General features: G+C 53.0%; 1 protein-coding gene across 1 annotated transcript in view; it reads left to right on the plus strand.

Annotated features, from left to right (window-relative positions):
• The window catches only part of CFAP65 (cilia and flagella associated protein 65), a 44,611-nt gene that overhangs the window by 819 nt on the left and 18,340 nt on the right, over positions 1-25,452 (plus strand). Inside the window, exons 3-20 of the mRNA XM_074966997.1 lie at positions 694-796; positions 2,614-2,780; positions 5,491-5,690; positions 6,288-6,433; positions 8,256-8,478; positions 8,813-9,078; positions 10,016-10,216; positions 10,670-11,032; positions 11,937-12,074; positions 13,017-13,262; positions 17,357-17,581; positions 18,114-18,272; positions 18,762-18,927; positions 19,618-19,746; positions 20,278-20,503; positions 21,397-21,525; positions 22,074-22,250; positions 22,903-22,969. Coding sequence (XP_074823098.1) covers positions 694-796; positions 2,614-2,780; positions 5,491-5,690; positions 6,288-6,433; positions 8,256-8,478; positions 8,813-9,078; positions 10,016-10,216; positions 10,670-11,032; positions 11,937-12,074; positions 13,017-13,262; positions 17,357-17,581; positions 18,114-18,272; positions 18,762-18,927; positions 19,618-19,746; positions 20,278-20,503; positions 21,397-21,525; positions 22,074-22,250; positions 22,903-22,969 — 3,331 coding nt within the window. The remainder of the gene's footprint in view (positions 1-693; positions 797-2,613; positions 2,781-5,490; positions 5,691-6,287; positions 6,434-8,255; positions 8,479-8,812; positions 9,079-10,015; positions 10,217-10,669; positions 11,033-11,936; positions 12,075-13,016; positions 13,263-17,356; positions 17,582-18,113; positions 18,273-18,761; positions 18,928-19,617; positions 19,747-20,277; positions 20,504-21,396; positions 21,526-22,073; positions 22,251-22,902; positions 22,970-25,452) is intronic.

Below are 25,452 nucleotides of genomic sequence, written 5' to 3' on the forward strand. Positions count from 1 at the left end.
GAGAATCAGCTTCCAGTGGGGATAGAAACTCAGGCAGGATGTGTATTAGGTTCTCGCTGGTGTGGCCTGGAACCAGTGCATCTGGTAAGCCCACCACTCCTGGATGCCTTGAGACCATCTCAGCTCTGACTGTCATGCTTCTGCCCTTTGCAGCTTTATAAGTCATGCTGGGTTGCCTGGGTGGGGGGGCAGTGCAAAAATATTATTCAGGGAAGGAAAGGGGTCTAGTGCTTAGAGATGGGAATTGTCAGGACACCAGGGGTTTGTTTCTGCTTCTGCTGCTGATTTGCTGGGTGACCTTGGACTCAAGTTTTGAAAGTGGCCTTTAATTTTGGGCTCCTTAAGTATTTGGATGCTCCTCTTCAGACACCCGGGGCCTGATTTTTTTCAGGGGTGCTGAGCAACTGCAGCTCCTGCTGCCTTTGGTTGGAGTTTGGGTGCCCAGGATTCCTGAGAATGAGATCTAAGGGTTTTCGATCTGGACACCTGAAATTAGAGGCTGGTTTTGGAGACACTGTCCTTAGCATCTCCGTGCCCTGTTGAATGGGGTAATGCTGCTTCCCTGCCTGCTGGGGGGAGATGAGAGTGAGGAAGGTGATACGGAAGGGTAAAAGTTATCATGGTTGGGGTAATTGACCCAGGTGCTGACATTATCTCCTCTGATGGCTCTCTTGTTTTGATTTGATTTTCTAGACCTCCTGCCACAAGATTTTTCATCACTGTTTTCCCACAACCGATTGTCCTGAGCCCTGGGATGTCCTTAACTCTTCCCATCATTTTCCGCCCCTTGGAAAAGGTAAAACAGTACCTCCCACAGCCCTTTCTGCTGCTTATATCACATCTGCGTCCAGGCGAGACTCTGGGAAGGGAGAGAATGGGCTGTGGGGGTCAGCAGATCCCTTTCTCAGATGTCCTTTGGGGTTTTTTAGGGTTTTTTTTAAATTTCTTGAGCAAATACATCACTGGGGGAAGGTGCTGAAATGGCAGCCCTGGAGACCAACAGCTTCTGTCCATCCTCAGAATGGGTACAGCTTGGGCAGCAGCAGGGAAACTTTACACCCCATGCTAGTATGCCTCAGGCCTGCCCTGAAGGGACCTCCTATGGAGGGAGCATGGCTTCTCTGCAGAGTTTGCCAACACGTGGTTTCCACAGGGTACAGTCTCTGTATCTTACACATTGCCTCTCCCTTCTCAATTCAGTGATGCTTGAGTTGACAGTCCCTTGTTGTCCATATGGGGCCTGGAACTGGGGAGGTTTAGTGAAGAACCCTTGATTCTGGAACTCACTTTCCCCCTTGGCCCGACAAAGCCTGAGTCCACTGACCTTCTGGGCACAGTGCGTGGGCTGTCGATTGGCTGCAGGACAGGTTGAGTGGCAAGAACCTCCCCCCCACTGTTTTTTCCAGTCGACTGGGGAATTCATTTAGTCTCATTTTGGTCGTGTGTTAATCTTGATTATTATTGTGTGCTTTTATGTGTATTGTCCATGTGCTGGGACTAGAGAGATGGTGATGGGGTGGTGTGTGTGTGGAATGAATGTTAAATAAAAAAGATATGTGAGCAAACAAAAGTCAGGGATTCAAAGTGCTGGTTCCCACAGCATCTATAACTTGGCCAAGGTGCACAGCTACTTTATATAACTCTATGTACTATGAACTTGTATGCTGTGGGGGCTCAGATATACGGTTGGAAGCCTTTCACCTGAGGCCATTGGTTCCACTCCGGCCTGAGTTTGGTGGACTGGCTGGCTTAGGCATTTGGGCAGGGGATATGGAACATTTCGCCTAGAGGTCTATATCTGAGTCAGGACTATGTCAGTGGTGACATGAAAGGTGTTACCTTCCACTTCTGATTTGGTGGCCTGTGTGAAATGAGTTGATGGTCTCGTTCCATTTTCAGGCAGGCAGGGGTCCACATCACACCGTGCCACCTGTGCAATTGTCCGCCTGCTGGCAGAGACACCAAGGATTGACTGGGCCACAGAGAGTGGGGTGCCTTCTCACCTACACAAGTATTAGTTCCAAGGCACGAGTGTGGCCCGCTGGGGTTGTGGTGTGTGGAAGATGTGTGCCTTGCAGTTCCCTGTGCTGTAACTCTTCACTGGATAAACAGAGGCCATCAGTCTGCAACGCTCAATCTGGCACCTTCCACCCACATAAATTGTAGCTAGGCCCCAGGCCAGCAAAGCACTTAGTCACATGCATAACTGCTTGTGCTAGAGGAGCCCCACTGAAGGCAAGGGGAGGTCTTGCAGGCTGAAATTAAGTACATGCAAAAGTGTTTTGCTGGATCAGGGTCTTAAAGAGGTTGAAAAAAGAAAACTGCCAGGAAGCAAACAAAGGTTAAATGAATGTATCTGGTAATTCAAACGCTGTGCTCTCTGGGGCTGCATGATTCACTTCCATGAGACAGTGATTGCCAGTCCCTAGCACCTCTCATGTCCTACCCTCCATCGTGCATACTCCATCACCAACACTCTTCCTAAGGTGCTGGAATGACAGAATCCCCTGTGCCCAGAGGAGGGTGAGTGGCCAGGGAAAGAGCCCCAGCTGGTGAGGTGGGAGCTGGGTCCTGTCTAACTGCCCAGCTCTCTCTCTCCTTATTTTTGTGCAGAAGGAGTATGAAGACAGCATCTGCTTTGAAAAGCCTGAGGGTGAATTCTCTGTTGCCCTGCGGGCTACGCTTCCACGCCACAAGCTGCTCTTCCCAGACACCATCCAGCTGCCTCTCTGTGCCGTCCACGATTTTACAGAAGCCTCGTTTCCCCTGTGCAACGTTGGGTGAGTGAGTCTGCAAGGCTGCTGCAGGTTGAGCAGAACCACGTTCCAGACCTGCCGGGGCTGAGCCATCCTCTTTGTGCCCTCAGGCCAATTTGGCTTCTTTGGCTCATTGTTTAGATCTTGCCACGATTCCCATTGTAGGCTGACATCATTCCTCTGGAAAGCCACCTCTGCAGTGCAAGACTTTCCAGGGTTACGTTCTAAAGGGGAGGGCTCAGGGGTTGGGACTGGGATATGAGGCACCAGTTCGTTGCTGTGCACCAGTTCCACCTGATCAAGAGGACTGGCTGGCTCCAGAGGACGGAAGTGGGAAACAGCCTTTCAGATCTAGGTCACTATTTTGTTAGGGCTTGTCTACACTTGAAATGCTACAGCAGGACAGCTGCAGCTCTTCAGTGTAGACACTACTGACACCGATGGGAGGGGTTCTCCTATCGGTGTAGGTAATCCACCCCCTGAGAGGCGGTAGCTAGGTCAACGGACGGTTTCTGCTGTCGACCTAGCACTGTTTACACAGGGACTTAGGTCAGCTTAACTATGTCTCTCAGGGGTGTGGATTTTTCACACCCTTGACTGACATAACTAAGCTGACCGAATTTTCTAGTGTTGCCCAGGCCTTTGTTGATTGAAAGTAAAGTCTCATCTCTGTAGCCTGTTACCTCTCATGGGGAATGCATTGGGAGGCTCTCCTACATTTTAAGGCCAGAAGGGACTGTTCTATCCAGTCTGACTTGCATAACAGGCCATGGGGGAGGATGAACTAGGTGAGCTCTCGAGGCCCCTGCCAGCCCCTATATTTCTGTGATTCCTCACAGGGCAGGTGTCTACATCACCCACCACCAGAGCACCTGGCACCCTGCTGGGAGTCTTGGCTAATGAAGCCCTGGAGACTGAACTCTCCTTTCACTTCTAGAAGTGGACTCTCCAGGGCAGGGCTGGGGGATGTTGGCAGGGCAGAGTGTGTGGGAAGCTTGCTGAACTGAGCTTGCTCTGTGAGTGAACAGATGCCTTCAGTCTCTAGGGCTGACAATCCAGACTTAATTTCATCTAGCGAAAGAAGAGTGAAAGCCTGCTGGCCCTACTGCTGGCGGTTAGTGTCTCCTGTGTGGGCTGGGGTTCTGATGCTGGGAATGGTGGCAGGGAGATGCCCAGTTATCCAAGGGATCCAAACCTCCAGGGCACTCTAGTGTCTGTTCCTCAACACAGCCTTTCAACCGGGCCCAGTGGTTCGTAGTTCTGTCTTTCAATGTATCTGATTTGAAAAAGCGAATCCCGCTCTGGGGTCGAAGTGCTTTCTCTGTGAATCGCACACAATAACTGTCTGTCCAAACAACCACATTTCCTTCCCTCTCTGAACATTCCTCCCCTCCGATATCTGGCTAACAACCGCTTCTCTTTGTAATGCACAGGTGTGCCCGGGGAGGGGAGTGTTGGAGATCGCTGTACAATACATTTCACTGAGGCGTGAGGTTACCCTCTGTTTGTGTGAGCAGGTCTCTGATTTCACTGTTCAGCCCCCGGGATTCAGTTGCCTCCAGCCTCCATGTGTGCACCCTGATTTCCCCGTACGCAAAGAGTCGGGATCCTGAACAATGCCCAAGCCCACAGAAAAGGGTGGAGATATTTGTTAGTAAATTCCCACCCCTTCCTAGGGAACAGGCAGATGGGCTGGTGGCTGAGCTTGTTCATTCAGCCCTTCTCTGAGTTTGCCTCTCATCCCCTGGCAAATGAGCAGCACAGAAATGACAGCAGGGCTTTCAGGACCGAGTCCGTTCTCTAGTGCATCACTTCCACGCTGAGGCAGACAGCATAGAAACTGCTTATTCTGAAAGAGGCTGAAGAGAGGTGGCTGAGAGAAAGGAAGGCAGAGAGAGCGAAGAGGAAAGCGTAGCAAGCATCAAGTACTGGTTGTGTGTTGGTATCCTCTGGCCCGGTGCCTTACGTCTGTGTTATCCATGCCAAGGACTGTCACTCGAGAATTGGACGGGTTAGCTCCTCGCCATGCTGCAGCGGCACACACAGTAACTGAACTGCTTTGTGCTTACGTCATCTTTTCTTGAACTGGATGGGTGCCCCAGGGATGCTGTAAAGTGGGCTGACGGTTTCTCAGTACAAACTGGTTACTCTGGTGAGGGACTCAGCCACCTGAGGATGTCATCTAAGATAAGGAAACTAGGAGTCGTCATGGGTTTGATTATTTTTGAATGAAAGGGCAGTAGGCTCAGGGGGTGTCATACCAGAGAAGATCACCAAAGCAGTGGGAACAGCAGTGACAGGATGTTCAGGGCAGGTGTGGAAAGAGGGCTATGGTGGGAAAGCAGGTAGGTGGGCTTCAGGCCAGCTGGAACGAGCCCAGCTTCCCCTGGAGCGAAATGGCCTTTCTTGTTTGGAAACTGTCACGTGTTCTAACATGTTCTAAACCTGGGATGGTGAGTGTGTGGGGCCGTTGGCAGTAAATTGTGGCTAGATGGCACAAAGGGAGCCAGGTGCAGATGGATCTGCCACAAACCATTTTGAATGTCCAAGTGCACTGTGGAGGGCTCTTGCCTTCTGCTGAAACCACAGGGGTTGGCTGCTGCAGGAGGTGGGGCACTGGCCCCAGAGGGCCAACTGGGAAGGCACAGCCTTGGCGTGAATATGCTGGGAGAGAAGCACCAAGAGATGGGTTGGGGCTTTGATGTCTGCTTACCACACATCTCCATTTCCCTAGTGATCTAATTACCTTATTTAACTGGGAGACGGCAAGCCCTTTTCACCTGACTCCTGTCAGTGGCATGCTGGAGCCAGGCTCTGAGTGCGTGGTGAAGGTGACCTTCCAGCCCCAGATGGCACTGGTGTATGATGCGATAGCAGTGTGTTGGTTTGGAGACAATGAGGAATGGAAGAGGACCATCAAGCTAAGAGCTATCGGTGAGGCTTTCTAGAGTGTAAAGGCAAAAGAAGCCAGCACAGTCCATAAGCGCAGGAGTCTGTGGGATCATATTCAAGACAAATGCATCAAGAGGCCATGACTAATGGCCCTTCTGTTGTCCCATGTGAACCAGGGGTGGCCAAAGTGAAGCCCGCAGGTTGAAATTGGCCCATGAAATTCTGTAATATGACTTGCGGTCATCCTCATCTTTAATACAGAGAGAGTTTGGAGACTACAGGTCCCAGCATGCAATGCTGCATCTTGGTCCAAACTGGCAATTCTCTTGCTCTTCAGTAACTTGATGGGGGTAGACAAGATGATTTAATTTTCACAGTAGTAAAAACACTAGACATGGCAGGAGCCTTGCCTGTACTAGGGCTCTCATGAGTGCTGCCAATGGGAGTTTTTTTCTAAGGCCAAAGTGTGGCTCCGTGCGGGCGATTATCTTGAACAACCACAATTACTAAGATATAGAACTGCTCTTTGCCAAGGGCCCTGCTGACGTAAAGAGAACAGCTGGGGGCCTGATGTGCGTTATCAGTGGAGTGACAAACAAAAGGACTTGCCTCTTGATTGTGTGTTCTAATTTTTAATAGCCAAATATCCTCATCTTCTGGTGAGTGTGCTTGGGGACCTGTGTGAAGATGTCGAGCCTGGGGACTTCCGGGATGTGCTGTGTTTTGGTTCTGTGGCCGTCGGTGCCACCGTGGAGAGACACGTGGAGATCTGCAACCCATCCATGGTGAGTTGGCAAGGTGGGTGTAAGTCTGTGTTCCTCCCAGACCTCAGCAGCTAGCGTGCTTTATTCTCCCTACCAAAGCTGTACAAATAACATGGGTGTGTGCAGGGGAGAGCGAGGTGGGGGGTCTGTGTCAGGAAGCTGGGAGCGTGGGCACGGAATAAGGCTGACGAATTCGAGAGAGACCAATCGATTGATAGCCAGTGAAGAAAAGCCATGCATTTCTCTCTTGTTTCATTGGGCATCAGCCACTTCTCAGAGCAAAACTGGACTTTGCAAATGAATAATATGCTTGAGGAAAGCGTGGGTGGGTGCGGTTAGCGGTGAGCTCGAGCCAGGCATAGTGCAGACAGGCACTGCGCAGGCTTCCCGCACCCCTGCAGTTCTGCCAGGGCACCTCACTCCTGACCCTTAGCCCCCTGTGTGACGAAGTAGGACTATTCTTAATATTTCCTCTGAATAGTGTGGGTGTGCCTCAGACACTTAAGTCTGGTTACAGGCAGGCAGGTAGCCTGAGCCCAGCATCTGCTTCACAAGAAGATAAGAGCACAGAGGAGGGGAGAATCAACCACAGGTTGTAAAGCCTGAGAAACAGACTAAGGAAGCCTTCTCCTTTATTCTTGTTTCTGTTGTGAAAGCACCCAGAAACCCCAAGCAGGGACCAGGGCCCTGTTAGTCAGTCAGTCCCTGCCATTGTCTAAGATTCTTACAGGGTAAAACAGGTGGCTGAACAGCCAGACGGGGGTAGGGGACAGGAAGCAGTAGAGACGGGTATCAGTCTGAGTGGGAATAACAGTAGTTAGCTGGACCCTTCTGCAGCTTTACATTCCATTGGCTGATGCTTTCTGGGACACAAATGACAACCATCCCTAAAGAAGCAGAGCTCTGTGTAAGCCTGAAAGCTGGTCTCTCACCACCAGAAGTTGGTCCAATAAAAGATATGACCTCGCTGACCTTGTCTCTCTACTGTCCCTAACAGCAGCCCAGCAGATGGCAGCATTTCCTGGGAAATCAGGAAAGGCACCTTCTTTACACCTGGATTTGTGCTGGAAATGGCCCTCCCTGATGATCACTTTAGATAAGCTGTTACCAGCAGGACAGTGGGGTGGGAGGAAGTTTTGTTTCATGGTCTCTGTGTGTATATAATGTCTTCTGCAGTTTCCACGATATGCTATGCATCCGATGAAGTGAGCTGTAGCTCACGAAAGCTCATGCTCAAATAAACTGGTTAGTCTCTAAGGTGCCACAAGTACTCCTTTTCTTTTTTCTTCTTTACACTGTGTAGCCAGCTGACCCCAAAGGAGGGTGAGCTCCCTTCTCCGGATGGGCATTTTGCTGTCAGGCCTCATTGGCTGCTTAGTGTTTTGGCTGAGTTGGCTGCTGAACAGACTGAGGGGCAGATAGTCAGTGACCATGCAGGTGGGTGCTGTGCTGGCTTCCTCAGACAGCTCTGCAATGCACCTCAGTTCTGACCTGCTATTCCAGTGCTGGACCTCACCCAGCAGGGCTCATGCACCACAGTTCTGACCTGCCGCACCCTGTGGCAAACCCGGTCTTGGTGTCTCCTGAACAGAAGCAGCTAACCTTGCTGCTTTGGGAACGTAGGCAGATGCCCACTAGAAACCAGGGGGAGGTTCTCCCCAACTCACGTCACTTGTGACTCGCTGTAAATAAGACCCAGCTCTCCAAGGGGGAAGACAAGTACATTTGCCTACGCAGGGCTCAGCTGACATAAGAACACAGATCTTAAACTGATAGTCTTCAAAATGCAGAGCAGCCTAGTCTGGACCAGAACTGTATGAACCTGCTCGTCTTCCCCTCACAGGTCAGCGTCCCGTTTAGGATTGAGAGAGCAATGGAACCCCTGCTCTGGGATTATGTCTTCTCTTGTGATGTCACACAGGCCATTGTTCCAGCCAACGGGAAGCTGCTTATCTCTGTGCGCTTTAGCCCCCACACAGTAGGGGTGCAGAGTGTGGACTATTTCACCATCAAGCCGGTAGGGAACCTCACCCAAACGGTCCTGAAGGTGATTGGATCATGCAAAGGTATCAAAGGACAGTCCCCCATGTCTTCAGGCCTCCTTCTCATTGTGGGGTAGGGGAGTGGCTGACGGAGTGCCCCAGTACATGGGCTGGGACTGGCCTTCTGCAGGGTTCCATGTTCTTCTTGGCCGTAGTGGGGTGTAAATTCTACCACTTGCTTGTGCTTGGGCATGAGGCTATTGGAAGAGCACGTCCAGCTGTTTGCTGAGGCAGATTGATTCGGGGAACCTGTCAGATGATTCGTTTCTGACTTGGGATGATCCACTTTGGCTGGAATAGAGTGTGCTGCAGGGACAGAAATTGGTATGAAAGACCCAGGCATTGGTTGTTGTTCCAGGTCCTTTAGTGTTCCTGCAACATTCCTTCGTGAACTTTGGCTGGCTCAACCTTGGAGAGTGTTTGACACAGCCTTTGGAAATCAGCAACATTTCGGATGTCCCTGCCTATTACCAGTTTGACATTGATGGCAGAGAGAGCGTCTTCTCCTTTGATTGCCCATGTGGAGTCCTGAGCGGGATGGCCACTCTCATCCTGAGGGTGACCTTTCGGCCTGCTCACCCTATCATCTGTTACCGCAGAGTGGTTTGCCTCGTCCATCACCAGGTAGGAGGGGCAACGGGTGACGCTGTTACTGAGGTGTCCAAGAATGAAGGAAACCTTTTCTGTTTGGGAACTTGCATCAGAGAGGGGATGGGTAACATGCTGTTGCAGAGCCCTGCTCATCTCGTGGTTATGTGTCTCGGAGAAGGAAGGGATCTGTAAGTGGCAGGAGAGTGCTGCCCGTCATTCTGCTGAGGAGATGTGTATAGGGTCAAGGGCTAGTGTCATCTATTCGGTCTGGCCGCGTTAGGCACCAGGCAACTGCGCTCATTTCAGAGCAAGACGTCTGTCTCCAACACCAGGTTAAAAAATGAAACACAAATTGCCTCCCCCCCCTTGTTTGTTGATGAATGTAGGGCTATGAACACAGACTGTGCTACACGAGCTTCCCCCACATGGCTCTGCCAGCGCACCTCAATCCTGACCTGCAGTACCCTCCTGTTCCAGGGTGGGGCTCTCTTTCACAGCCTGGCCTACAGGGCCCCCCACCTCAACCCTGACCTGTCTGCAATGCTTCCTTCTCTTCTAGTCCTGGGCTCCCCTACGTAGCCCTGTAAATCCATCACTCCGTCTCCTGCTAATCCAGCCTGGGCCTTTTCTGAGCAGACTCTTCACTGGGGTGTATTCTGCCAGGTGGTGTGGTAGATTGTTGATGTTCACCAGTACTAGAGGGAGATCTGCAAACTCCTCTCCCTTGTGAGTCAGGTTAGGTGTCTGGAAGTGAAAGTCTGGTGCACTGACCTTGCATCGTGTGTCACCTACATCCTTCCCTAATTCTAGCAAAGATATTGGGCCAAATCCAGAGGCAATGTCAATGGTGGTGTGTGTTTACACAGTGCTAAGTCTGTGGGGGGTGGGGTGTTGCGTAACAGGAAAAGCAGCCAACCGGAGGGCAGTCAAAGTAGCCCGTTTCCTGCAAGTGTTTCTGGCACTTCCCCAGAATCCATTGTTCCTGGATTTGTTTGGTACCTGCCATTCTGATACAACTAAACCAGCCATCCTGCGGCCAAGACACCTCTCGTGGTACAGGACCAACATGGCGCGAGGGCTGACCTTCTACCCACCGGACATCCTGAGCTCGATGCTGAGGGAGGGGAAGCTGCAGATGGATGAAAACAGAGCCCTCAAGCTGCCTCCACAGGTATGGGCTGCCCTGGGCAGATGCCACGCTGCCCTTGCTCTGCCCAGCAGGGTACCGGTTGCTCACTGCAGATGCCTTCATGCTAATCGTGCAGTTACAAATGTCCATAGCATATATTGGCATTCATCTGCCTGAGTTCTTATCCCGACTCAGTCAGGAGCCCACTGTGTGCCTTTGAATGAATCGCTGGACTTTCTCTTGCCTCAGTCAACCTCAGATTGAAATTTGGCTAAAAAGCAGGAGCCTTCTTGGATCCTAAATGCTGAGCTTTCCTGGGAAACATGCTATAAAGGGGAAGTCCTCTGTGCTTAACTACAGCTTGTCGGTTGCATTGGCAGTCAGGGCTGTGGGGTCACCTGGCTCCCATGTCTTGAGAGTCATTTCCCTCAAGGGAGTGTGCTTTACTATAGTGTTTACCCCTGAGCTAGACAGAGATCTGTTTCCTTCTTCTAGGTCCCTGAAGACAAGCCCCCTGAGGAGTACCCATACATCGACCCCATGACCGAATATTTCCATGATGGCATAACCAGCGACCTCACCATCTTTCCCCCTCACGTCAGTGTCAGCGTTAGGGAGTTTGATTTTGGTTGCTGTGTGCGGCTCCAAGAGGTGGAACCACTTCCTCTCTGCCTGACCAATCACACCAAAGGAAAGATCACTGTTACGTGGACATGCAGGCCGGAGAGTCCCTTCCTAGTGACCCCTGAAACCTGCGACATCCCACCTCTGAAATCCACAGCCTTTCGCCTCATTTTCCAGCCCTCTCAGCTCAACACTCTGTATGCAGCAGAGCTGGAAGGCTTTGCCTTCTACAAGGTCAGTGGGAGTTACCAGTATCCACACCAAATGCAGCAGCATTAATGTCAAGGGCTTGACTGAAATCTAGACCTATGGCTTTCACCTTGTTGGGCCTAAGATCTGTCCACCCCAGTGCTTCAGTCCCAAGGTAGGGAGTGAGTTAAGGAGAAATCACATTGCCCCAACACTGTTTGGGTGGGTTAGGCTGAGTTGGCTTTCTTTAAATGGCATTTTGTTATATCAGACTTTCTCTGGTCTTAGTGAGTAACCTAAGGAGGATAAATGCTCCCCAACCAGCTGCCTGTTCCATTGCTGATCCTTCCCGGTCTGTGAGCAGGCTTGGAAGTACCCACAAAGTTTGACAACAAAATGGTTGAGAATCATTTCACTGACACCCTCCTCTTGCCATGTCCGGAGTTCAGGCCAGTCAGTGTGAGCGGCAGGATGGCTGGGGAGCGAAGAGTTGGTTCAATGGTTGGGGCACTCGTCCAGGACTCAGAAGACCAAGGTTGAGTTCCCAGCTCTTCCACAGGCTTCGTGTGTCACCTTGGGCATGTCACTTAGTTTCTCTGGGGTTCAGTTGCTGTAATATGGGGATAAAAGCATGTCACAGGCGCGTGGTGAGGGTAAATGCATTAAAGATTGTGAAGCTCAGATACCTGCAGTAGTGGGGGCCAGATAAGTACATAAGATAGACAGTGAAGGTCTCCAGGCATTGGGATGTCACTCTCTGGAGGTCATTCCTGATCCCGCCCTGACCGGCCCTGCTTTCCTGACGCATGTCATCTCCTCTGTATCCCCTGAGGGTGGCAATCATATGAATGGCTGCTCATGCTGGCCCATGTGCTATCTCATTTAAAGACGGTTCTGTGACACATTCCCTCCCCACAGATGCACGATTCTCTCTCTCCTTTGCCTGCAGGTGCTGAGACACTATAGTAACATTGAGGAGGACAGCACCATGTGTCCATCCTGGTGCCTGACCATCCGGCTGAGGGGCCACACCTTTGAAGCAGATCGGCAGCACTTCATCCCGCATTATGTCCTGGACTACCCCAAGGTGAGTGTGGTCAGCGTGTGTCACATGGAAGTATGTGGTGAATCTTTGATGTGGAGAGTCCTGGAGTACAGAACCCTCTTTCCTGCTGTCCTAGTCAGAGACATGCTTTGGGTGGCTTCCTACTGTATGGAGACTCCCAGCTTAGGACAGGTGGGGGGTCCCCCTGTATCCCAGTTCTCTTGTGTCCCAGCTTGCAGTGAACATCTTGGTCCTTCCTGTCAAAGCTGATCTCGTCACTGGTAAGGACTGCTGAGTTAGCCCCTCTCCCCTCTCCGTCCACTGGGCTGGGGGGTCAGCAGCAGAGCGGTGCACCAAGACTTCATTGGAAGAAAGGTCTCCTGCAAGGCAAAGTGCGACGTAAGCCGGGCTCTTGCTGCTGCTTCTCCCGCACAGGGGTCGTCGTCCTTCCCATGAGGCTAAGGAAGATCCGACTCCAGGAGCCTGCAGCCTTCTAGGAAGAGTCCTCCTGAGTCATCAGGCGAGACTCCCCAGCTAGCCCAGGGGCTGCCTGGGTAACTTGCCAAGAATCCAATAGCCACACGTGATTTGCATAAAGTGGAGCAGATTGCAGCCATCTTTGTCTTTAACCCAGAAGCAGGGCCTGCAGAGGTCGCTGGTCCCAGTGTGCAGCCTGGCTGTTTGGATTGGTAAGAAGCATTGCATGCTGGGCTTGGAGTCTCAGCAGGCCACTTCAGACAAATAAAGGAGTGGGCAGGTGCAATCCTCACAGCTCCATGGGTTGCTGTTGGCCGCACTTTGCCCACCTTAGAGTGAATTCACTTTCCTCTCTTGCTTCCTTAGAAGTAGTGGCAGGGTTCACCTAGGGCTCAGGCTGGCACTTGTCAGACTTCGGAAAGGGAAATTCAACTAGACAAACATTTCCTGTGTAAATTGGCCTTCTGAAATGAACCCAGCCCTCCCGGCTCGCTTTCTGTCCATCAGGTTTTCCCTGCGGTGGGTCTGAACACCAACACCTACCGCAGCGTGCTGCTCTGGAACGTTGGCACTTCCCCAATCACCTTCTGCATGAACCAGGACATCTGTCCCTCCGTTTTGGTCAAACCCTGCTCAGGGTACGTAGCCCCAGGAGCCCACCAAATCTTCCTTCTCTCAACGCAGCCGGTGGACATGGCCACACACCAGCATATCCTGTCCTTGCAGCTGAACTCCTATCCCAAGTACACCCAGGTAGGGCGAGGGTAGAAGGGCTGTTTTGTATTCTGGTCTCTCCCTTTGTGATAACCTTCACCGTGGGCCTGGTTATTTCTCCTTTTTGCTAGTTTGTTTCTTCTGTTTTGGAAATGGGAATTTAAAGTTGTGAGGCAGCAGGGAGGGGGGAGTGTTGACCTGGGAATGTGGCAGGGGAGTTTCAATGGGAGACCTGAGAGCCTGTAACCTGAGCCAGGAGGGGGAGGGAGAGGTAACACCTCTGCCCAGGAATGTGAACAGAGGCTGCAGGAGAGAGCCTGCTGGGGGGGGATTTAGTTTCAGTTTGGTGCTGGGTGGTGGAATGCAGGGAACCCCAGGGCTGGGGTCTAAGTTCCCTGCTCCCCCAAAAGGACTTGACTGAGGGGTCCTGGTTGTGCCCACAAGCTCTGTTTGAGACTGTGCCCTGTTGTCCAATAAACCTTCTGTTTTACTGGCTGGCTGAGAGTCTCAGTGAATCCCAGGAAGGGGGGTGCAAGGCCTGGACTCCCCCACACTCTGTGACAACCGGTGCACCGGTGGGATCTACTGCACTCCGTGGATGGCGCTTCCTGCAGTAAGTGACTGGGGAGCAGTAGAACGAAGGGGGATTGATGGGGACCAGGCATGCTGAAGATTCAGAGAGAGACGATTTCAGGGGGCGGTTAACCCCTGGGAGTGTGTGACCAGAGAGAAGGACTTTTGCAGTAACAGGGTCCCCCGGGGGATTGCAGTGAGCGGTCCCAGGGGCGGAGGAGTCTGCAGCTCAACCCTGGCAAAGAGGTAGTGACCTCAAGAAGGACTGGCACCCTCGGGGTTTTTCCTGGAAACCATGGAAAGCTGCCCAGGCCTGCGAGTGGCCAGCAGGGAGATGTACGCTAAACGCCTTAAGAGTGACCTGGTGGAGGTGTGCAGGCAGAGGGGGCTGCGCACTGGGAGGTCCACCAAGGAACAGCTGATTGCCCAGTTGGAGGAGAGGGATCGCTTGGATGACCCGATCCCTGTCCCTGAGGGAAGCCGCCCGGTGGACGCAGCGTGGGCCCTGGGGCCTGACCGGGCTGGGAGGGGTCAGACTGCTGCCCAGGACATCCCGAGACCCTTCCTACCTATGCCTGGGGGAGGGGTTGGGGGAAGCCCAGCGAATACCAAGGGCACCCTGACCCCGGCAGTCAGCAGGGGATCCTCCCAACGGAGCTCCCCATCCCTGGAGCGGAGGCGGCTGGAATGGGAGAGGGAGATGAAAATGAGGGAGCTGGAGGATCATGAAAAGTAACGTCAACATGAGGAGAAACAACGTCAACATGAGCAGGAGGAGAAGGAGAGGGAACGTCAGGAGAAGAAGAGGCAACGTAGGCATGAGCAGGAGGAAAAGGAGAAACAAAGAAAGCATGAACTGGAGCTGGCCAGGTTGAGGAGCAGTGGGGCCCCGGCTGCGGTGAGTGCGGGGGGACCCAAGACTGCAAGGAGCTTTGATAAGTGCTTCCTGGCCCAGCGGAAGGAGGGGGAGGACACAGATAGCTTCCTGACGGCCTTTGAGAATGCCTGCGAGATGCACAGGGTTGACCCTGCAGACAGGCTCCAGTTTCTCACCCCCTTACTGGACCCCAAAGCTGTGGAGGTGTACAGCCGAATGAAAGGGGCGGAGGCGGGGACTATGAACTGTTCAAACAGGCCCTGCTCCGTGAGTTTGGGCTGACCCCCGAGATGTACTGGAGAAGGTTCCGGAGTCAGCGTAAAACGCCTGAGGTCACCTACCTACAACTGGTCAACCGGATGCAGGGATATGCCCACAGGTGGACAGCTGGGGCCCAAACTAAAAAGGACCTGCTTGACCTGATCGTACTGGAGCAGCTGTATGAACAGTGCCCTTCCGACCTGAGGCTGTGGTTGGTGGACAAAAAGCTAGAGAACCTGCAGCATGCGGGGCAGCTGGCCGACGAGTTTGTGAACAGTTGGTCGGGGGTAGCAGGGAGGAGTCCCAAAAGAACAGGCCCCCCCCGATGCAGAGAGAGAGTCACCATGGGGCCTCCCAGCGGGGAAATAGGGAGAACCCCCTCCCAAGGGGAACGCCTGGCATCGGGCCCCTCCGACCCGCTCGAGGGGACCAACGTGACCTGAGCTGCTATCACTGTGGCCAGAGAGGCCACGTACGGACCCAGTGCCCCAGGCTCAGGGACAGACTGAACAGACCCAACCTACCCAGGGTTAACTGGGTAGGGACTCAGCTGGACGAGGGGCAGACGGCCCAGGCAAGGGGGGCTGCCAGCTTACCACCTGCTCCGGAGGGAAGAGTACCCCAGGCCAGCTCCACCAGAGGGCTGGACTCAGGGTCCTCGGTTTACAGGGTGGGCGCGGGGCTGTCCCTCCAGAGCGAGTACCTTGTTCCCCAGGAGGTGGATGGGAGGAAGGTCAATGGATACTGGGATACGGGCGCGGAGGTGACGCTGGCCCGGCCCGAGGTGGTGGCCCCAGATCGGGTGGTGCCCAACACCTACCTGACCCTGACGGGGGTGGGCGGGGCCCCATTTAAGGTGCCCGTGGCAAGGGTACACCTGAAATGGGGGGCCAAGGAGGGCCCCAAGGATGTGGGGGTGCACCACCACTTGCCCACTGAGGTTTTGATGGGGGGAGACCTAGAGGACTGGCCAAGCAAGCCCCAGACCGCCCTGGTTGTGACCCGTAGCCAGAGCCGGCGAGGGGCACTGCACCCTGACCTTGGGGAGGGTACCACACTGGAGGCGCAGGACCCTACCCTGGTTGGGAGGGAGCGCCGAGGGGCACGGCTCAGAGAGGCTGTGGCCTCGGACCCGGCCAATGAGAGGGAACCGGGCCCCATCCCTTCCCCAGCCGCTGAGTTCCAGACCGAGTTGAGGAAAGATCCCTCCTTGCGGAACCTCAGGGACCTGGCCGACCTCAGTGTGGTATGGACCATGAGGAGAGGTTCCTGTGGGAGAAGGGGTTCTGGCAAACCCAGACTTTGACAAGCCCTTTACGGTGTTCACCGATGCCTCAGACACGGGACTAGAGGCAGTGTTAATGCAGGAGGATGGAAAGGGGGAGAGACACCCCATCATGTACCTGAGCAAGAAGTTGCTACCCCGGGAGCAACACTACGCGGCCATCGAGAAGGAGTGCCTGGCCATGGTGTGGGCCCTCAAGAAACTAGAGCCATATCTCTTCGGGCGACACTTCACCGTGTACACCGACCACGCTCCCCTGACCTGGCTGCACCAGATGAAAGGAGCCAACGCCAAACTCCTGAGGTGGAGCCTGCTCCTGCAGGATTACATGGACGTAGTCCACGTGAAGGGACGTGCCAACATGATAGCGGATGCGCTGTCCCGGAGAGGGGGCCCTGAACTTCCCCAGGTCACTGGTCAGAGTGACCCCGCTCCGTTCGGTCTCGAAGGGGGGAGAGATGTGATGCAGCAGGGAGGGGGGAGTGTTGACCTGGGAATGTGGCAGGGGAGTTTCAATGGGAGACCTGAGAGCCTGTAACCTGAGCCAGGAGGGGGAGGTAACACCTCTGCCCAGGAATGTGAACAGAGGCTGCAGAAGGGAGCCTGCTGGGGGGGGTTAGTTTCAGTTTGGTGCTGGGTGGTGGAACGCAGGGAACCCCAGGGCTGGGGTCTAAGCTCCCTGCTCCCCCAGAAGGACTTGACTGAGGGGTCCTGGTTGTACCCACAAGCTCTGTTTGAGACTGTGCCCTGTTGTCCAATAAACCTTCCGTTTTACTGGCTGGCTGAGAGTCTCAGTGAATTCCAGGAAGAGGGGTGCAGGGCCTGGACTCCCCCACACTCCGTGACAAAAGTCTTCTAAAATGTCCTTTGGGTGTTATCAATGTGCCCATTTCTTATTGGCACAGCAGGTGCCTTCCAAGGCCTGGTGCCCCTTGTTGTCCTGCCTGCCTTGTGCCAAGCTCTCTTCAGAACTGTCCGTGACAGCCCAACAGGCAGGCCCGGAGTCCTTCCCCCTCTGAGCTCAGCCCTGTTGTGATCCCAGGTGCCTTTTGGAAGGAGATGCAAATCTGCCTGATTCTTTCAGAGCTCAGCTAAGGTTTTCTGCTACTATATATTCCCTTTCCCTGAGTCCCATAGGAGATCCTGCTCCGGAGCAATGGCGAGTCCCTTCTGTTGCTCTTAGAAGGAGATGGGAATCTGTACTTCAAGCCTACCTGTGTGGGAACCTCAACCACACGCACTTACACCATAAAGAACTGCACAAGGTTGCCAATGCACTTCAAGTGGAAGATCCAGGAGTCTGACAGCAAGGTCCTGTCCGTCAAGCCTGCCACAGGGGTCATCCAGCCCAGCGAAGCCTTGGTGAGTTCTGCTGAAGTCATTTTCTTTCGCCACCCACCATAGAGCTGTAGAGAGCTGAGAGCAAAAACACATGGCAGTAGTTCACAGCCCCATAGGCCAAGGGCGGAGGGTGCCAGTACGTGTCTTGGGTAGGGTAGCTAGCCAGCTTCTTCCAGCTTGATCTTGAAGTAGATTTGCTCCACCACATGCTTGTTTCCTTCCAGACACTAGGAGCAAATATATTGTGGAGGGCAGCAAGAACTGGTGCATCTGAGAAGGCCTGGCTGTGAGTGTCTGGGCGTGTGTTCCCAGTAAGAACCCCCAAAACAGGGGTCAGGTAATGGGCAGAGACACAATCAGGATCAGGCCAAAGCTGAATGGAAGGATGGTAGCTGGAGTGTGACCAAGACAGCAGTGAGGGAGGAAGGTGCTGTCTGTCTTATACACTCAGGATTGTCAGCTGCTCCATAATGTGTTTGGAATTGACTCCCTGGCCCGGGCAGCAGAGAGGTTGGGAACACCAGTGAATGCCTTCTCCCTCCTGTGATTCTAGGCTCAGGCATGGACCTTTACTCCTGGCAAGGAGACCAAGTATCTCCTGCGAAGCTGGGTGTCAGTGTGGAGACCCCAAGGGAGTTCAGCCCCTGAGTCTCCTGAGAGCACCCGCTACACCCTGCGGGTTATTGGCGAGGGGGCACTGGGCACCATTGTGGTAAGTACCAGCATGTGGGAGAGGGGGAAGAGAAGGAGTATCTCCCCGGGGGATTAATTGGCTAAGCAGAATCTCCAGCCTCCTAGTAATGTACTAGAGGAGGGTGCTTGGAGCCCAGTAGCGGCTTCTTTCCAGAGAGAGGGAGGTGGTGGTAGAGGAAAGAATGTTACTCCCGCTCTGCTGTGCTTCTGGGTTGGCCTTGCATTCAGCAGGAATCCATCACCCATCCGTCCTTTTGTTATCAGGTGCCTATGCAGCTCCCCTGCTCTATGGGTTGGGCAAAGGTCCATAGTAAGACTACAAGTCCCAGCAGGCAATGCTTTATAATCTCCTTGGTACATATTGGGTCCTGGAGTCAAACTTTGCACATCCCTGCGTTACACTGTGTATATTGGCCTAGCCAAATAGCAGCCTTGTCCTGCCCCCTGAGGAGTCGGCAGTGATGTAACAATACCACCCTGATTCTTGTGTGCTGCCTTTGGGCTCTAGGCTCAAGAGGAGCAGCTGGACCTAGGGAACATTCTGGTTGGCGGCCTGCAGTCCTGTGACCTTGTATTGTTGAATAATGGGACCTGTTCTCTGAACTACATCCTCCACGTGGAACAGATGATCACAGGACCGTGTGACCCTGAGGAAGTCCTCAGCGATCCGCTAGGTATTGAAAGAATGTTTGGGGAGGTAGAGTGGGGGGCATTGGGCCTCGTTTTTATTGCAGACAAAGGCATTCTAAAATGGATGAATTGCTCTTGCCAGCTCGAGAAACACCTACTCTTTCTGTGACAGCTGGTCTGTTTGAGAAGGTGCAGGTGTGTCTGTCTGTCTGTCTCTCTCATTCTATACTGGGTACCTAGTACAAACCTCTGCCACTATTGTTAAAGGTGTAACAAATTTCTACTAAAACAAAAGCTTCCTGTTCTCATCATTCACCAGTTCCACCAGTATCGCTCACTTCAGCTGAAAATTTCCATGCTGGGGTCCTGCTCAAAGTTTCAGCTCAAAGGGTAAAATTTTGAGCAAAATCAATTCAGAAGTTTTTGGATTTGGGGAAAAAAAACCTTTCTTTTAAAAATAATATCAGTGCACACCTTTTTAAACAGGGCTAGAAGCAAAACAATCTCCAGATTGACACTTGGAGCTTGTCCTGGACAGTCCTCCATGAGGACTCGTGTGTGTCCGTGTTTGGTCTGGACTGAAAATGGCACACTAGGTGTGTGCAGAACAAATATGTACATTCTGAACACGGTACATACATGATATAGAGTGATATATACATAGAGAGAGAATTATACTGAGACCAAGAGGTCAGTGCCCTCCCGGTACTGACTCCCTTTCCTTTCTCTTGTAGCTTTAGAGCTGGATCATTACAAGGGGATGATTCCTGCAAGGTCAAAGGCCATTGTTCAAGTAACCGTCAGCCCAGCCCGTCAACTGCATTACACCTGGCCAATCAGTTACACCATTTCCATGCCTAAAGGTGAGAGCCCTGGCTTGCCGGGAAGGACCAAAAGGGTCATTCCATCCCATCCAGCCAGGGGGCCCTTTCTACGCCAGACATAAACCGTGTCTGAATCTGCGAAGATGTCAGCTCCCAGCTGCGTCCCTCCCTCCATTCCCAGTGGATTACTCCTGCCAGCAGGAGTCTCTGTGCTGAACGGCTTGGCTGGACTCACAGGGGATGTTTTGCTTTCTCCCTTGCCCCTATGCTGTCTGCAGAGATGGTGTTTGACACAGCTGAGCCCTGGGGTGCTGAGGTAGAGATGGTTCCCTGTCCACCCAGGCCCCACGCTGTCCCCTCTCCTCCACATGCCGATGCCCCACCCAGGCAGCTTCCCTTTATATGTCTTATAACAGACATGGTTGTGTGTTGGTTGCTTCTGAAACTTGTGCCCGGGCATGCCAGGCAGGGGTCTGGCTCTCTGTTGGGGATCCAGACCCTACTTCTAGCCCAGCCTGGGCAGCTTCCCTCAACATTGCACTGACTAGTTCTTGTCTCTCCTCCCGCAAGCTCTGGATCCTGCAAACACTGTAGGGGAGCAGCAGGCCCTCTGCTGTGTAGTAGCGACGGGCGTCTACCCCTCTGTCTGCGTCACGGATGTGTGTGCAGCAGGAAGTGCTCGCGGCATCAGCAAGCTGCACCTCTGGAGGCTCTTTGCACTGGAAACTCTGAACCAGTACATGGAGCGAGACCCCACCTCCGCAGAGCTCACCTACAGGGTTCCCACAAGGCACAGGTGACTTGAGACCTGGCCCAGAGGAGTCTGTAACCTGCAGTACAATCCAGGCAGGGAAAGCATGGCCAGAGGGTTTGATTTGCAGCTCGGTGTCGCCTAGAAATCTTTGCTGACTCCTTCTCAGCTCCAAAGCAGGCAGCTCCTCACCTCTCCCTGGCCCGCTGCCAGTGTGCCCTGTCTTGTCCTTTCCCCTCTGCGGGGAGGCTGTAAACCTTGGAATTTCACCTCGCCTTTCTCCCTCTCTTCTCGGGCCCATCTCCATGGACTCAGCATTGCCCAGCTGCATGTGTGTGAGCCTGCTGGATAGTAGCAGGGCATGGAGAATGGGAATGAGTCCCACCCTGCTCCCCTGCATGCAGCCATCCAGAGATGATGCAGTGAGCCTGGGTGGGCACTGCTCTCCCTCAGGCCCCCATCTCCTCTCCAGGGCCCAGCGTCTGGCTGAGCTGCCATTCTGGCTGTGCTGTGTGGAGTCATCTCTCTTTTCAGGAGGGCAGTAGCGCTCCTGGGTCAGCCAGGGGGGTTCCTTGCTATGACCTGTTTTGTGCCCGCTCTAGGCACTAAGTGTGCCGTGCCTACCCAGCGCCCTCAGCCCCCACTGGGTGTTGAGATTCCCCATGTGACAGTTTATGGGTTTGGAGGGAAGAGCCACCTTAGACAGAGGCAGCTCTCAGGAGGAGGGGAAAGTGTTTAAGCATCTGGGTGCCTCCTCTCTGGGCAGCTGATGTTCCTGGAGCGTGGAGCCCTCGAGAGGAGTAAAGGTCACTAGCTTCCGCTGGTACCCAAGGGAGGAGCCTCCCAGCAGCTGTGTTACATCCAGCTCCTGCAGCACCTCCAGTGAGCTTTCCTTCCTCTTGGCTTGATTTCATCTCCTCTTTCTCTGCCCTGCACAGCATCTGCCCAGTCCCTCCCGTGCACACCCCCGTCCTGCTGGATTTCAACTTTGGGGCTGCTCCAATCGAAGCCGAGCCGTCTGTGGTGATCCTCATGCTGGAGAACAATGGGGTGGTGCCGGTGGAATGGTACGTAGCTCTCGTTAAACCCAGTGCCTTCCTCTGGAATCAGAGCTGCTGCCCCAGGACACGGAGCTGCTCCCAGGGCACTGAGTGCACTTGGCATCTAAGGGGCTCTATGTTCTGAGGGTGTGAGCTGAAGGAGATTTGACAGGGGACTTCAGCGGGAGGGTTCTGAATACCCGGCTGGGCTGAACTCCGTCCCATCACCCGCCTGGGGCCCTTCTACAGAGGAAAAGCAAGGGTCGCTGTCCATCACAAACTGTGCGGGACTGTCCCAGTTTTCATGGCTCCATCTTGTGTCCTGCAGGTCAGGCCTGAGACTCATGGCTCTATCTGTGTGGGGAACCCAGGATTGGGTTTCCAGAGGGTTCTGCAGACCAAGCCTGGGGGGGACTGGCAGGATGGCAGTGGTGAGGAGTTTCCAGCACTTCCATGCCTTGTGCTAAAGCTGATACCTTCATGATCCCAGACCTTGGCATATTTACCATCAGAACAAGGGGAATGATGCCCATTCTCATTCCTGCTCTGGCTGACTGGCTTTGCTGGGTCCATAGGGCCTTTCTGTTCCCGTCTGACCAGAAGATTGATGTGGAGCACTGGGCAGAAAACACAGAGTTCAACCCCAGTGAGCTGCACCAGATGAGAGTTCAGGACAACCAGCTCTTCAGTGTTTCCCCAAAGTCAGGAAGACTCTTCCCAGGACAGGAGCAAACAGTGCAGCTCTCTCACAGGTGACAGTTCATACCCCCCTCTCCTGGGCCTTCCCTTCCACAGGAGTCAGTGCGTACCTGCCAGGATCCTCCTGTACCTCAATGCTGGAAACACTCCCATCACACGGTGCGTCCCCAGCAGGCCCCCAGAGAAGTCCCTCTGATTTTGTCCCCTTTTTTCTGACCCCAATGTGGTCTTTACAGCAATCACGTTAATATCTTTTAAAACTGTGCTAGCTGGACAGAGTGGGGACTGGAAAGATGGCTGGGGAGCTGCTTCCCAGAGCCGGTTTGTGTGGTTTTATCGATTCATAGTTTTTCAAAAAATCAGGGTGGCCCAGGGACTGGCTGTGTCAGCAACAGCGGCGCCGTATAGAAAAATGAACCAGCTTTGCATTCCCTTGGGGTCTAACCCTGATTGCTCCTAATTCTTCTGGACTCCAGGAGCTCCAGGGCTCGGGCCTGTACATTGGTGCATGTCTATATCAAATACAGTTGTGCCCCTCCCTGCATCAATGGCCCTTATTCTACGGTGACTCTCTTTAGCAGGGAGACGAATTGTCTCGCATTCACTGTGTGACCCTCGATTCTGTCACTCCAGGCACAGGGTTAGATTTTTAATGTTTTCCTCTCTCTCTCTCGCTGACCCTGGTGGTTTTTCTTGCCCTGCTAGACATGATTTCGTCGGCACTGATCGGCTCCCGGTCCTGCTGAAGGTCTCCCATGGCCGAGAGATTCTGGTAAGATAGCAGGCGTTGCTTGTCGCGCAGCTAGCAGGCCAGTGAGTTCCAGGAGCTGAATTCACACGGAGGCACTTTACACAGGAGCCGCGAAGCATTCACTAAATGGTGGCCTTCCCGTGGGGTCAGTACCGAACCAGTACCTTAGACTGGGGCTAGGGGGCGCTGTGATGGAGGTGCCTTCTTGCGGATGAGGCATGAAACCCAGATTCAATCAGTTTGTAGTCCCATGGCACCTTTCATAGATTAGGGAACACTAAATCGTCTAGTCTGTCCACCTGCATGGCACAGGCCATTGACATTCACCCAGTTACACCAGGATTGAGCCCAAGAACTCGTTTGATTAGAACAGCTTCCAGAAAGGCTCCAGTCTAGAGCTGATGACATCAAGAGAAGGAGAATCAAGCCCTTCCCGTGGGAGTTGGTTCCACTGGTTAATCACCTTCAGTTAAAAAATTGTGCTTTATTTGGAATTGGACTTTGTCTGGCTTCAGCTTCCAGCTCTTGGCTCTTATTCTGCCTTTCCCTGACTACTGAGATTACAGGCCCTCTACTACCTAGCGTTTTCTCCCCTCGGCCTTCCTTTTGAGAAACGAAACAGACTGAGCTCTTTGGCAGGTGCCAGCGCGGCGGCGGCCCTGTCAGTCTGTATCCACAAAAAGAACAGGAGGACTTGGGGCACCTCAGAGACTCACACATTTATCTGAGCATATAAGTAGCTCACAAATGCTTATGCTCAAATAAATTTGTTAGTCTCTAAGGTGCCACAAATACTCCTGTTCTTTTTGAGCTCTTTGAGTCTCACTCTAGGGTGTTTTTCCAGCCCTTGAATAATTTTTGTGGCTCTTTTCTGCATCATTTCCAGTTTTTCAAAGTCCTCTTTAAAATATGGACCCTCTTTGCCATGTCATCGCACTGGGAGCTCACGTTCAGCTGCTTTCCCACTCTGACCCCTAAACCCTTTTCAGCGTCCCTGCTTTCCAGTCCCCCATTCTGTAGGTGTGGCCTGAAGTCCTTGTTCCTGGATGTGTGACCTTGCAGTTGGCTGTAATGAAATGCAGTTTGTTTGAATGAGCTCAGCTCATCAAGTGATCCAGCCCTCTCTGTAGGGCAGCCCTCCCTCATTACTACTATTCCGCCAACATTTGTGTCATCTGCAGATTTTATCAGCAGCAATTTTATATTTACATCCCGATCGTGGATGAAAATGTTGAATAGCATCAAGCCTAGAACTGCTCCCTGCTGGACCCCATAGAAATGCCCTATTCGACAAGGGTTCCCCCTGATGGCTATTTTTGGAGATCTGTGAGTTAGTCAGTTCTCAATGCATTTAAAATGTGCTTTATTGAACAAGACCAATTTTCCATAAGCCACGTTGACTGGCGTTAATTAAGTTCCTATCCTTTATAAGTTGAACCATGTAGAGTGGGCTACAAATGTCAGCGCCATGGCAAAATTCCCGCATGGGTGCCAGCGTCCTGCCACCTGAACCCCGCTGGCGTTCTGCTTGGAGGGGGTCTGGGATTCTGCCCTGAGGATTGTTACATGGTACAGCCGGTGCAGAGGAGCCCCATCCTTCCATGGCTCCACACTCATTTCAGGAGCCAGCTCAGAACAGCCTTCCTGGTTTTTCAATCTTCCACACACTTGCCCACCCTGCGGTATCTCATGGACCTTGTTTCTCTACTTGCTTCCAGACTCCCTTTCCTAGTCTCACACTGGTTGGTTCTCTGCCGCTCCAAACATTTGGTGCAAGAGTCTTCACCTCTGCAGTTCATGCCCTCTCTCTGGTATATTTACCCTCCCTTCATCACTCCTCCTCATCAACACTGTCTCACTTCAAATCCCTCTGAGATGGGCCTTCTCCTAAAGCACCAGCTGCGTTGGATCCCTGTTCTGAGCTCCAGCATGTGATCGTCAGGATCTCCCACAGCTTCTGAGGTGTGGAGGCAGCTATTCCTTCAGGTCCAGCAGGTGGTACATTTTGTCCTGCCTGTACAAAGGTGGGGACAGCAGCCCACGTGCCTTCATCTGTCAGTTCTTTTCTCCGCAACCATGAGTGAGGAGCTGCCACTTGTTCTCCCTGCCTTGCAGATCACTAAAACAGCTAAGAGCTGCTCCTGTTTTGCATTTTTCCCTGAGGGTTTCCTTGGGATTGGAACTAATTTCTCTTTCTCAGTTAGAGCCAAAGTCACCTTGTGCTCTGCTGGGCATGGCTCAGACCTCTGTGAGCCTTCCTGTCTGTCTCTGAAGTTTCCTCGGAGAGCTTTGTGTTCACATTGTGTTTTATTTTCCGTTCCTTTCTTTCAGGGCTATCGTCAGCTGGAAATCCAGCCCGTTGAACAAGTTGTTCAAACAGTGGCTTAACTGTACCTTCCCCTGAAGCCCTTGGATGGGCTCCCTGTGTGATGCCGGCTTGGCACACTCCAGAGAGGGGCCGGCAGCTTTCTGCCAGCCAGCCAGGAAGGGATTAGGCCTAGAGC

This window comes from Natator depressus, chromosome 11, assembly GCF_965152275.1.
Source record: "Natator depressus isolate rNatDep1 chromosome 11, rNatDep2.hap1, whole genome shotgun sequence".
Classification (NCBI taxonomy): Eukaryota; Metazoa; Chordata; order Testudines; family Cheloniidae; genus Natator; species Natator depressus.